This window comes from Onychostoma macrolepis, chromosome 19 (assembly GCF_012432095.1).
Source record: "Onychostoma macrolepis isolate SWU-2019 chromosome 19, ASM1243209v1, whole genome shotgun sequence".
In the NCBI taxonomy this organism is placed as follows: Eukaryota; Metazoa; Chordata; class Actinopteri; order Cypriniformes; family Cyprinidae; genus Onychostoma; species Onychostoma macrolepis.
In genome coordinates this window covers 10,772,515-10,785,278 of record NC_081173.1, presented here as the reverse complement: position 1 = coordinate 10,785,278, position 12,764 = coordinate 10,772,515, and the positions used below count along the sequence as shown (strand labels likewise).

The following is a 12,764-nucleotide window of genomic DNA, read 5'->3' as shown; positions in this document are numbered from 1 at the left end:
TTGCACAAAATCATTTTTCGCTCCCACTACTGAATAGTAAAATGGTATTTGGTTCATAACATATAATCTCTTTGAGTGTTTGATGGCACGCGATTACTTCCTCATAAAAGTAAGAAGTACTAATCAGGTTGTCATTATGGCAAAATAAACCCTAACCGGATGACCAGGATTAAGTCTGGAATCAGCATAAAAGGGTTTATTTTGCAGCTACTTACAGCTACTTACTTGCATAAATAAATAGAAAAATAAGAACTGTATCATATAATAATTATTTACTTATTTATTTGAAGACTTCAGATGCAAAAACCTCTAAGTATGTCTTGAGATTTTTCTTCTCTTAAATGAGAATTTTTATCAGGCTCCTATCAGGTTCCTTATTAAATCTTATCAGATTCAGTAATTTCACTTTAATTGCAAAGAGAAGGTTATAGTCCATTATTGAATGCCTTATTTTCAAAAATGTCCAGTGTTATTTTCATAGGAGCCTGATAAAAATACTCATTTAAAAGAAAAATCCCAGATTAGAGGTTTTTGCATCTGAAGCATTGATTGATTGATTAGTCAGTCAGGTCAGTCAAACAAATATTGATCAAATACTATTATGAAATATAAATAATATATTATTTAAAATATTCATATTTTACTTGTAGACTCATATTTAAATATATTATTATTAAATAAAAGTAATACACATTTAAAAAATATTAATACATCACTTGTAGATTAGTTTAAAGCTTCTGCAAAGAAAACCAATTTATAATATGACAATATTAATCTATTATTAATAATCTGTAATGTTTTCTTGCTTTAACTAGGCACTCTTTTGCTGCATAAAAGGCTATGCTTACCATAAAATTATGAAGTCCATTTATGTTTGCAAGAGGTCACAAAATGCTGCAATTGCAGGGTAAGGGCATAATTTGTGTTGGAATGAGACTGTAGATGTATACGAGAGATGTGAAAGTGGCAATGGACAAGTTGCTATGGATAATCATAAACTGTGCACTTTATTGTTATACAAAACATTTGTATAATGTTCCATGTCATGATTGACCAATAAGAATCAAGTTGTCCAGAGAACTGTGTAATACAGAACAAACATTAAACCACCACCATCACTCTCTTATATCCAAAATTAAAATTACTATTATTACGGAAAAAAAAAACCTTCCCTGTTCTGGAAGAGTCTGACAACATGTAAGAAGCCCGCTGACTTATTTTGTACATTTTAATTGGTAGCATGAGGAGCAGGGTGGAAAGGTCTTGTGCAATCAAAAAGGCATCAGTGTAGTCGTGATGTTAAAGAACTGCGTTTTGATGCTGGATGAAAATGTTGAAGCATCATTTGCATGTGAATAGACTGTGTTTCTGTTAATGCAATTCAATTAGATGCAGTGTTTGAATGATATTAGCATAGGCATTTCAGCTTTTCCTGCGGTGAATAGCCCTACATAATGTACTCACTTGATCCACCAATGCAGTATCGCCAATGTCCTCTTTTTTTACAAAGACTGCGAATCTGACTGTTGTTCTTCTAAATCATTTTTGACTGAGGCCTTATTACATCCCAACTTTTCAGTAAGACGGGATACTTGAGTGTGCAGTTGTTTGTTTCGTTCTTCTAACTTAGCTATACATTGAGCTCATTCTTGTGCTATGGATAAAGTACATTTACATTTACGTTTAGTCATTTTGCAGATGCTTTTATCCAGAGCGACTTACAATTGGGGAATACATAAAGCAATTCATCTTAAAGAGGTAAATAGACACAGGAAGTGCTTATAATACCAAGTTTCAGGCATTGTTCCAAACAAATACAGGCTAGAAAAGGAAGGAATAAATAAAGAGAAAGACATTTTTTTTTTTTATTTAGGATGAAGTCAAATAGTGTTAGCTATTATAGTATTTATAGTATTATAGTATTTCATAGCTGTCGCTTGAAAATTGTCAGCGAATCAGCATTCCGGATTGGGTTAGAAAGATCGTTCCACCAGCTAGGAACAGTGAATGAAAATGTTCTGGAAAGTGATTTTGTGCCTCTCTGTGACGGTACCACGAGGCGTCGCTCACTAGCAGATCTCAGATTTCTGAAGGGGATGTAGATTCGTAATAGTGAGTGGAAGTAGGCGGGTGCTGAGCCTGTGGTTGTTCTATATACAAGCATCAATGTCTTGAACTCGATGTGAGCTGCAGCCGGTAGCCAGTGCGGGCAGATAAAGAGAGGTGTAATATGGGCTCTTCTGGGCTCGTTGAAGAGCAGTCGTGCCGCTGCATTCTGAATCATTTGTAGAGTAAATTCTTTGTTGCAGCCTTTTATATTTTTCTTTCCTTGAGTACTTTTTTTTTGCATTCTTCAAGAAACCAAATCTGTTTTGGATCCCATATAATACTATATTTCTTGTCAAATCTGACTGACTCAGTCACTACTGAGTCCATTCGTTCTTCTAACAATTATCTGAACTCACTCTCTGTCCAGGAAGAAGTAGCTACACTCTTAAAAATAAAAGGGTGTTTTTGCAGGAATGCCATATAGAAAAAACAATTTTGGTTCCTAAAAAAATCCTTTTAGTGATTACTTCTTTAAAATAACCGTTTTTGTGAAGAACATTTGACAGTTCTAAAGAACACTTTGCAAAGAGAACTTTGTTCCAGCTGGTAAACACCTTTGAAATACCTTTGGTCCATGGCGATTACAGAAATCTTTTCAGGTTCATTTCTATTGTTCAGTCCGTCAAGGACAGTGAAATAAAAACAAAGAACACACTGGAGAGCTGCTTTCCAGTAATTCTCATTGAAAGCGACGCTGGCACTGCTTTTCATGTTTAATACTGTAAAGCTGCTTGCTTTAAACCAATCTATTGTATAAAGCACTGCTATATAAATTCTATTCTGTATAATCAGAAGCTAATAATGAGATGAGCATACACTGTAAAAAAGAAGAGTAATTTTTTGTAAAATTTGGTATATTTTGTATAAAAGTGTAATAACTGTAAAATTTTGTAAAAAATCCTACTGAAAAAAACTGTTAGTATGTTAACAATGAGTTCCTGTACTATATACAGGAGAAAACTGTAAAAGATCTAACCAGACATTTCATGTAATTTTACAGTAAAATGCTGTTAATTGTACAGTTTTTAGAAGTAAAAATAACAAATCAATGTATAATTTACGGTCAAAAACTGTAAACTGATATTCCCTGCGTGCCACTCCACAGTTATGTACATTTGGGCTTTATGTTACATCTTCTGTTGTTTAATGAAAGTTTATTGCATTATTTAAGTACCATGTGTGTTACCATGATGGTGTTTTGTGTTTGCATGAATGACCCTGTGCACCTTCTATATAGTTAAGTAAGTGACGTATTGTCAAGTATGGTGACCCATACTCGAAATTTAACCCATCCAAGTGCACACACAGCAGTGGGCAGCTATTAATTACCCAGGGAGCAATTAGGGGTTTGGTGCCTTGCTCAAGGGCACCTTAGTCATGGTATCAAAGGTGGAGAGAGCTGTTCATTCACAATCCCCACCTTCAATTCCTGCTGGCGTGAGAATCGAACCGGCAACCTTCAGGTTACAAGCCCGACTCCCTAACCATTAGGCCAGGCCTACCACAACTAAGTATATATATTAGAAGCTACCTGTGATGAGCTTTGATTCTTCATGTGGCTTTCTCTTTTACCACCTCTTTTTATTATGGTGGTTGTCAGTATGTTAAAGATACAAAACAGATTTTAATAGCAGTGTGTGTTGTTTAATTTAGTGGTTTACATTCAAATTTCCCAGTTTTATACTGTAAATTTTACAGTTTTGTTCTGTAAATGTGTTTACAGTTTTTCTGTATTTTTTACAAAATTATTCTTTTCAAAATTATAGCTGCCAGAATTATTTTGTAAAAACTACGGATTTTTTTTTTTTACAGTGTATGAGAAAAATATTACTCTCATTCCTGAGCATCTGCATTGTGTGTTTGTGTGTGCCGTCTTCGTCACAGACAGGGGCCTGTGAAGCCAGAGGTTCTGCCCATTCAGTGGTCAGGAAGAAGATCTAATCGAAGACTTCAAAGGAATAACAGCTTGTCTCCAAACAACCCACTTCTGAACCTTGTCAATTCAGGTGATTATTCTGAGCCTCAGTGCCCTGGAGGAAGAAAAGGGCACATACGAACACCCAGTGGGCATGCAGCTGACAGCAGATCTGGAAAAAAGTTTAGATAGGAGGGATTGTGAGGAATGAATATGAGACAGACTCCAGAAAGTGACAGTGAAGGTGACAGTATTAGACGAAATGCATCTTTGCTTGTGCTCATTGCTGATAGAAAACATGATGAGATTATCAAATTAATAAACAATCCTTTGCAGAGCATGTCATAAAATATGCTGCCAAAATAACACTCCCAATACAATTAAATTCCAATTCAATTACATTCAGCCAGAGCAAGTGCCTCCTAGAGCCATATGGCCAGTGAACGAGAGAGAGCTGCATTTGTGTGCTGAAATATGTGTTTCTGCAGGTCTGTATGAAGAGGACAATCAATGGATAACTCAGATCAACAGACTGCAAAAGTTGATCGACCGTCTCGAGAAAAAGGCAATAGACTACACAAATGATTTCTGTCTTTTTCATTATAATGCTCTCTCTCTCTGTCTGTCATCACTCTCTCTTCTAACTTTACAATTCATTTGAGGGTAAATGTCATGAAATCTGTCAAGAACATGTCTGTCATATCGTCGTATTATAAGATATAAAATTATATTCTGTTTAAAAAATGAAGTCTATTTTTTAAGACTATGAGATGTATCTCAAAAAGAAAACTTATTCTACTTTCTTTAATTTATGCTGACTTAAAAAATTAGGTAACATTTGATTTTAAGGTGTCCTTGTTTACTATTATAATAACTATAAATTATGCATAATTACATGCAAGTAACCCTAATCCTTACCCTAACCATATAATAAGGACATGTAGTTAATTAATATTACTCAGTGCTTAAATGTATAATTATACTGTAACAAGGACACCTTAAAATAAAGTGTAACCAAAAACTGCATTACAGTAATGAGAATCTAATTAAAATCACCACTGAGAATAATGGAAGAAAAAAAAAAAGAATAAATAAATACATTTAAAATACTTAAAAATAAAAAATGCACTACTGTCATGACAATGAGATGCATTACTTTAATAAGATATTTCTTGCATTAAGGTAATATGAATTTTTAGGTAAAATATACTTCATAGTCATGCAAAAATGATTATCCCTAAAAAACAGGTTGATTTTTTTTTTTTTATGCAAAATGCAATTTCTTATATTTTATTTGGATGTTTGTTGCCATGAGATTCAAACAGAGATGTGGTAAAACTGGTTGTGTTTCTTTCATAGGAACTGCGTTTGGAGCCGGTGGAAGAAGAGGTGTTGGAAAGCTCCACCAAACCAGTAAGTCATTTATGGTCACCCTGTATGTCACCGTATTCTCAGAGAATCATTCACAGAGACCACAGACGCCTGTCGTCTAGGAAACAGCAGGACTGAAAAAACTAGTTCCAAGTTGATTTCCTTTTTTCCTCCGTCTATCACTCTTCCTCTCTCATTTGGCTCTGCATCTTTTGCACAGTACTTTGAGAGAGCTTTTCTCTGAGGCTCACGAGATGCTATTGACAGACTTTAAATAGGCGGTTTGTGTGTCTGTGACTCTGTGCTTGTGAACAACAGGGAGTCCCCTGCGGAGACTGGCTGTAAACACAGTTATGCGTGACTGCCGACAGAGACACAATACAACATCATATTGGACATGCTGAAGCATAAAATTACACACAAATGAGTAGTTTCTTTTTCAAATAAGACTCCCATCCAATTGCACAAGGCTTTTTTGCAAATGTCCTTTGCACAAACAAATGTGTGATCTAGCAGTCAGTTTATTATGAGCGATATTTCAAGTCTGATTTTTTGCATTTGTGTGTATCACATTCTCATACAGCCAAATGAAGAAGCATTTATCTCTCCATAGGCTATGAAACTCTATTTCATGGCTGAAGTTAAATAGTCTCTCATCAATTTGTCATTTGTCGGTTATCTAAACAGACCGTGCACAAACTGTATGCATGGAATAACAATTTCAGCATTGCTAATGCATCTGTATCGTTTCATCGTTTTGTTTGTGTTCATTTAGCATTCAAGTCTTACTTCAGCTGTGATTTATGTTAATACGACTCATTATGTTCAAAGCAGATCTCCTTGATTTGAGGATACTTATAAAAGGACAGTCTTTCTACTTGACATTACATTCATTTGTAGCAGATAAATATGGGAATTTAATAGTTTGGGATGCATTGCACAAAGACAGCATTGAAACAAAATGCAGTTTCCTCTGCGTGTATTTGTAGAGAGAGTTAGTTTGTGAAAGATGGGAGATGGCAATAGCACAGGGCCTGTGGAGAGGTCACCATGTCCCGCAGGGTACAAACTCTCAGTTCCTGTTCTCTTCAGCTCCTATTCACCTGTCAACAGCCTGTTTTATAAAAAGTAGCTATTATGACGTGCGTCTTCATGGCTTTACCTGATGCTTGAGACCTGAGGGGTTTCTCTTTATTCGCACAAAGATCTGAGTCACAGCACCATAGGTGGGAATTTTATGTTTTAGTCATGTTTTAATCCGACCCCATCAAGCTCTGTTGGATTCAGTGCTCCGTGTTGAGCTGACATCTCTTAACTATGACTCAAAAAGCCCTGTATAATTAATACATAAAATAAATAAATAAAAAATGTATTATTACACACACACACACATACACATACCTGTTTGAGGTCTGTACATTTTCTTTCTTCTTAAAGAAATTAATTAATTAATTCAAAAGTTATTCAAATTGATGCTGTTCTTTTGAACTGTATATTCATCAAATAATCCTGGAAAATGACAAATATAATAAGCAAGCAGCCCCTGACTGTTTTCAATACTGATAATAAGAAATGTTTCTTGAGCATCAAATAAGCATATTAGAATGATTTCTGGAGTAGACTGGAGTAATAATGCTGAAAACTCAGCTTTACCATCACAGAAATAAACTACATTTTACTATATATTTAAATATAAATTCAAATAGAAAACAGAATTAACAAAATCTTACAGACCTTACCAATATTTTATAATAATTTTTACAGTGCCTCTCAACCCTCTCACCTTGTCTTTTTGGTCCAGACTCAATTTCAGCTTGTAGATACTTTGCATATCATCTCTATCTTTTATAGGGAATATTTAAAAAAAAATGATCAGACATATTGTCGGAACAAGATCTTTAAAGGGATAGTTCACCCAAAAATGGAAATTCTGTCATTAATTACTCACCCTCATGTTGTTCCAAACCCATAACATTTTCGTTCATCTTCAGAACACAAATTAATATATTTTTGATGATATCTGAGAGCTTCATCTGAGGGTCACTCTATAGACAGCAACACAACTGACACGTTCAAGGCCCAGAAAGATAGTCAGGATATTTGTTATTTTTGTATTCTTTGTGCACAAAAAGTATTCTCATAGCTTCATAAAATTAAGGTTGAACCACTGATGTCACATGGACTATTTTAACAATGTCCTTACTACCTTTCTGGGCCTTGAACGTGTCAGTTGTGCTGCTGTCTATGCAGAGAGCTCTCAGATTTCATCAAACATATCTTCATTTGTGTCCCGAAGATGAACAAAGGTGTTACAGGTTTGGAACGACATGAGAGTACTTAAAGTACTGCAAAAGAAAACTGATCCAGGAACAGTTTTGCACACTTTCATAAATGAACCCATGGTTGAAATCCTATATGAATCTTGTTTTCTCTTCTGTGACCTCCCTCCCAGCACATCCTGATCGTGCAGAGGCAGCTCTCAGTGATGGAGGAGGAAGTGGAGGAGTTTCGTCTGGCTCTCCGGCAGTACATCGACTGCGCCAGCGCCCAGACCGGCTGCCTCCAGTGAGTTCACACCGCCACGGCATCTGGGTGACTGTCTGGTGCATTTGCATACAGCTTTGTTTGTGAGGGGTCAGTCTAGGCCAGTTCTCCAAGCGATCAGTACACTCACATCCATGTGTTTGAATTCAATGAATTAGATGTTTCATTTTACAGTTGGATGTTGTTGTTTTCTGCATGAGTGGTTTCTAAGAAATATGTGTTATTATTACTGTTAGAATCCAGTTAAATCAAGAAATATGTAAGACAAGACATCCAGTCGCTCACGTGGCAGAACGTCAGCAAGCTTACAGTGGTCCGTGAATGAATTGCATCGTGCTGTGAGCATGTGGCCATGTGTTTACGAGCCCTCAGTCCAGGTTTGACTTTTAACTCAGACATCACAAAATGTCAGTGATCACATTAGGTAGCAGTTGATTTCTCTGCAACATTTTCTAATAAAGGTAGACCATTTGTTTGGTTTAATTATGAGCTTTTCACTAATTGGCTAATTTACAGGGGGAATGGCTTGGATGAAGAATTCTGTTTTAGATTATTAAATAATTGACTTGCTTCAAGCTTTTCAGCTCAAATGACTCACTGACAACATTTTACACCAGAACATTGAAGGATTTGATGGCTTACCAATATTCATGTTATTTGTTAAAGAAAGGAATGGTTCACCCGAAAATTATATTGCTGACATCATTTACTACTGACAATTTTTCCTTTTTGTGGGATGAGATGTTTTGTTGAATGTTCATGCTGCTCTTTTACATTTAGTAAAAGTGAATGTGGACTATGGCTTAAAACATTGTCCTTAAAGTGTCCTTAATTGTATTTAGTGTACACTTGTTGTGTATTTCAAATCTTACAAATAAAAAAAAAAAAAAAAAAACTGTACTTGCAGATAATATATTAAAATAAAAGCAATTAAAGTGTACTTAGTGATCTCACATTGTAATAATGCAAATTTAAGTTTAAAAGTACTTTAAATCATGGTTTTATTAATCTTTTGTCATGCTTTAAGTGTGCTTATTTTTGTGTGTTGATGACATACCAAGAATATGTAAAATATTTGATTGTATGTTAAATTTAACATGTACACTGTAAAAAGTGATAAGTTGGCTTAACTTAAAAAAATTGAGGAAACCCGTTTACTTAAAAATTTTAAGGCAACAGGTTTCCTCAATTTTTTTAAGTTAAGTTAACTTATCACTTTTTACAGTGTAGTGTATTAATCAGTTACATTTAAATTGCAACTTCATGTGTAATTACATAATATATTTAAATACATGACAGACGTTTAATTAGAAATTACATAAAGTATATTTTATTTTATTATAAATGCATGTCAGTATATTTGACACTTTCAAAGACAATAGAAGTAATTATGAAATTACATACGAAGACAATTTTAATTTAAAATTCCTTAATTTTTTTTACATTTTCTGAAACAACACAGAGTTAGAGCTTTAAACTTTATGGAGTTATTTTAAGCAAACCAGTCTGATATTAATCCTACACTGGCTCTGCTCTCTCGGCAGTGTTGCAGTTCAGCGGCTTGCCAACGAATCCCGCTTCATTCTGTATGAGTTCTGGGAGCAAAGCAACGTGTGGAAGAAGTAAGTCACTCCCACATTTTCACTCTTTCTAACCACTTCTCACAAGCTTCAATAGTAATACAGTCCCAAAGATTCCTTATTGCAATCAAGGAAATCCAATAACTGGATTTTTATTTATAGCCATCTGCAGACCAATTACAGCAAAACCTTCCAGAGAGGCAACGTGGATTTCTTAGAGACGCCAGAGATTATGACAACTATGCTGGTTCCAGGTAAACTACAGTACAGAAACTCTTTGAAAATAAAATATATCTTAATTTTAGGTAATTTATATAATCAATTGTATAAAATGTATGTAAATAATATTATTGAAACATATTTATTTGCTATATTAAAAATGTAGTTTATTAATTTGTTTCTTTCCACAGCATCATGGTGGGTCCTCAACAATAACTAGAATCTGTCGACTCTTGTTAGATGACAGCAGACATTATGAGGACCACACAAGCCTGGACCGACATCTGTATCCCTGTCATCAGGAACACGTTGTTTTCATATTTGCTGTATAGTCATAGTGACTAGCACTTGCTTTCAGTGTTGTTACATTCTTAGCTCTATAGGAGTAGTGTAAACTGTAGAGGATGTCAAATAAAGCAATGAGATCTTTGTTCTCCAGTGATAGCACTCCAGTCCCATCAGAGATGCGTAAGATATGTGTTCATCTGTGCCGTGACAGTACAGTGTTGAGTGCTGTCAGTCTGTCTGTAGCACAGGTCTGTGTCTCCTCACGTAGCAGCTCTTGACATGACCGTTTCTTTGAGAAGATATACTTCTGTTCTTGTATTTTATGTAGTTATGTCAGCTCAGAATGAACATATGAAATATGTTTTCGTCTTAAGTTTTGCCAAGTGGAGGTAGTATCAAGTGGTTAATAAAGATTCTAAGTGGATGTACTGGCTTATTTTCATTGAATCTCTATTGGGATTTTTCTACATGAAATTATATGGAGTTTGGAGAAGCTCTTCTTGGTCCACTAAGAGAGAGGACTGATTGTGCCAGACTATTTCCCAGAGCCAGATGACTCATTGAGTGCCATGTCCATCACTCAAGAATCAACACTGCCATCCAGTGGATGGAAAGAAAGACATAAATATACTGCCATAAATTAACTAAACTAGTTTTCTGAAAATATACAGTGTGGTCCAATAATATGGATATCACAATTTTAGACTTTTTAGTTTCTTTAAATTTATAGTCTACATAACAATGTGAGTTGAACATTTCATATGTGAAGACCCAACTCATTTCTGCAGTTCTCCAGCTGTGAGGTTTTTCGGCATCTCGAACTATCCTCCTGACAGTGTGTTGGGACAAGATAGACACACAAGATAGTGGAAATGTTTTCTTATAGCCACTTCTCATTTTGTGAAGCTCAACAACCCGTTTGCTGCACATCACAGCTATGTTCTTTGGTCTTACACCCATTGTGATGAATGACTAAGGGAGCTTGGCCTGTGTTACCGCTTATTTATACCCCTGTGAAACAGGAGGTCATGGTTCAACAATTTCACACATACTCATGACTGTATACAGTATACAGTCAATCCAAGAATTATTCAGACACCAGATATCATTTTTGATTTTTTTTTTTACTAGTGGGTGCAGGACACTATAGTTCATTTAGGTAAGTGAGCATTGCAAAATAAAGTAAACTGTGACATACCATACCCAAAAATTCTTCATAGAGTGAACTACCAGTAAAACTGATAACAAATTGGGACCAAAAATTATTCAGACACTTTGACCTGTCCATGTTTTGCTTAAGTGCTTTTTCTTTAATTGCTAATGCAACCTTTTTACACCACAGACTGAGCAGAATTAAGCATTGCTGGTAATTGCTTGACCTAAATTGGTATTATATAATTGTGTACTTTAATTTAACAGCTGACAGCTATTCAACCTAATTCATTACATAGCTTTCTATCAAAGTTATCTGACATTATCAAGATTAATTTGTTCTGACAAAGTTTAACTCTGATTGCTTGTCATATTTTATTACCATTTTCTAAACTATAGCAAATAAACCGTGATAATGTGAGAAATGTTGAAGGTCTCTGAATAAATTTTGCTTTGACTGTACAGGTGCTGGTCATATAATTAGAATATCATCAAAAAGTTGATTTATTTCACTAATTCCATTCAAAAAGTGAAACTTGTATATTATATTCATTCATTACACACAGACTGATATATTTCAAATGTTTATTTCTTTTAATTTTGATGATTAGAGCTTACAGCTCATGAAAGTCAAAAATCAGTATCTCAAAATATTAGAAGACCAATACAAAGAAAGGATTTTTAGAAATCTTGGCCAACTGAAAAGTATGAAAATGAAAAGTATGAGCATGTACAGCACTCAATACTTAGTTGGGGCTCCTTTTGCCTGAATTACTGCAGCAATGCGGCGTGGCATGGAGTCGATCAGTCTGTGGCACTGCTCAGGTGTTATGAGAGCCCAGGTTGCTCTGATAGTGGCCTTCAGCTCATCTGCATTGTTGGGTCTGGTGTCTCTCATCTTCCTCTTGACAATACCTCATAGATTCTCTATGGGGTTCAGGTCAGGCGAGTTTGCTGGCCAATCAAGCACAGTAAAACCATGGTCATTGAACCAGCTTTTGGTACCTTTGGCAGTGTGGGCAGGTGCCAAGTCCTGCTGGAAAATGAAATCAGCATCTCCATAAAGCTTGTCAGCAGAAGGAAGCATGAAGTGCTCAAAAATTTCATGGTAGATGGCTGCGTTGACTGTGGACATCAGAAAACACAGTGGACCAACACCAGCAGATGACATGGCAGCCCAAATCATCACTGACTGTGGAAACTTCACACTGGACTTCAAGCAACATGGATTCTGTGCCTCTCCACTCTTCCTTCAGACTCTGGGACCTTGATTTCTAAATGAAATGTAAAATTTACTTTCATCTGAAAAGAGGACTTTGGACCACTGAGCAACAGTCCAGTTCTTTTTCTCCACAGCCCAGTTAAGATGCTTCTGACGTTGTCTCTGGTTCAGAAGTGGCTTGGTAGCCCTTTTCCTGAAGACGTCTGAGCGTGGTGGCTCTTGATGCACTGACTCCAGCTTCAGTTCTCTCCTTGTGAAGCTCTCACAAGTGTTTGAATCAGCTTTGCTTGACTGTATTCTCAAGCTTGCGGTCATCCCTGTTGCTTGTGCACCTTTTCCTACCCAAATTCTTCCTTCCAGTCAA

General features: G+C 35.7%; 1 protein-coding gene across 1 annotated transcript in view; it reads left to right on the top strand.

Moving 5' to 3' along the window:
* necab1 (N-terminal EF-hand calcium binding protein 1) overlaps window positions 1–10,444 on the top strand; it is a 35,827-nt gene extending 25,383 nt beyond the window's left edge. Inside the window, exons 7-13 of the mRNA XM_058753377.1 lie at window positions 3,994–4,115; window positions 4,513–4,589; window positions 5,384–5,437; window positions 7,848–7,960; window positions 9,484–9,561; window positions 9,682–9,773; window positions 9,930–10,444. Coding sequence (XP_058609360.1) covers window positions 3,994–4,115; window positions 4,513–4,589; window positions 5,384–5,437; window positions 7,848–7,960; window positions 9,484–9,561; window positions 9,682–9,773; window positions 9,930–9,958 — 565 coding nt within the window. The 3' untranslated portion in view covers window positions 9,959–10,444. The remainder of the gene's footprint in view (window positions 1–3,993; window positions 4,116–4,512; window positions 4,590–5,383; window positions 5,438–7,847; window positions 7,961–9,483; window positions 9,562–9,681; window positions 9,774–9,929) is intronic.
* Window positions 10,445–12,764: the final 2,320 nt, after the last annotated feature.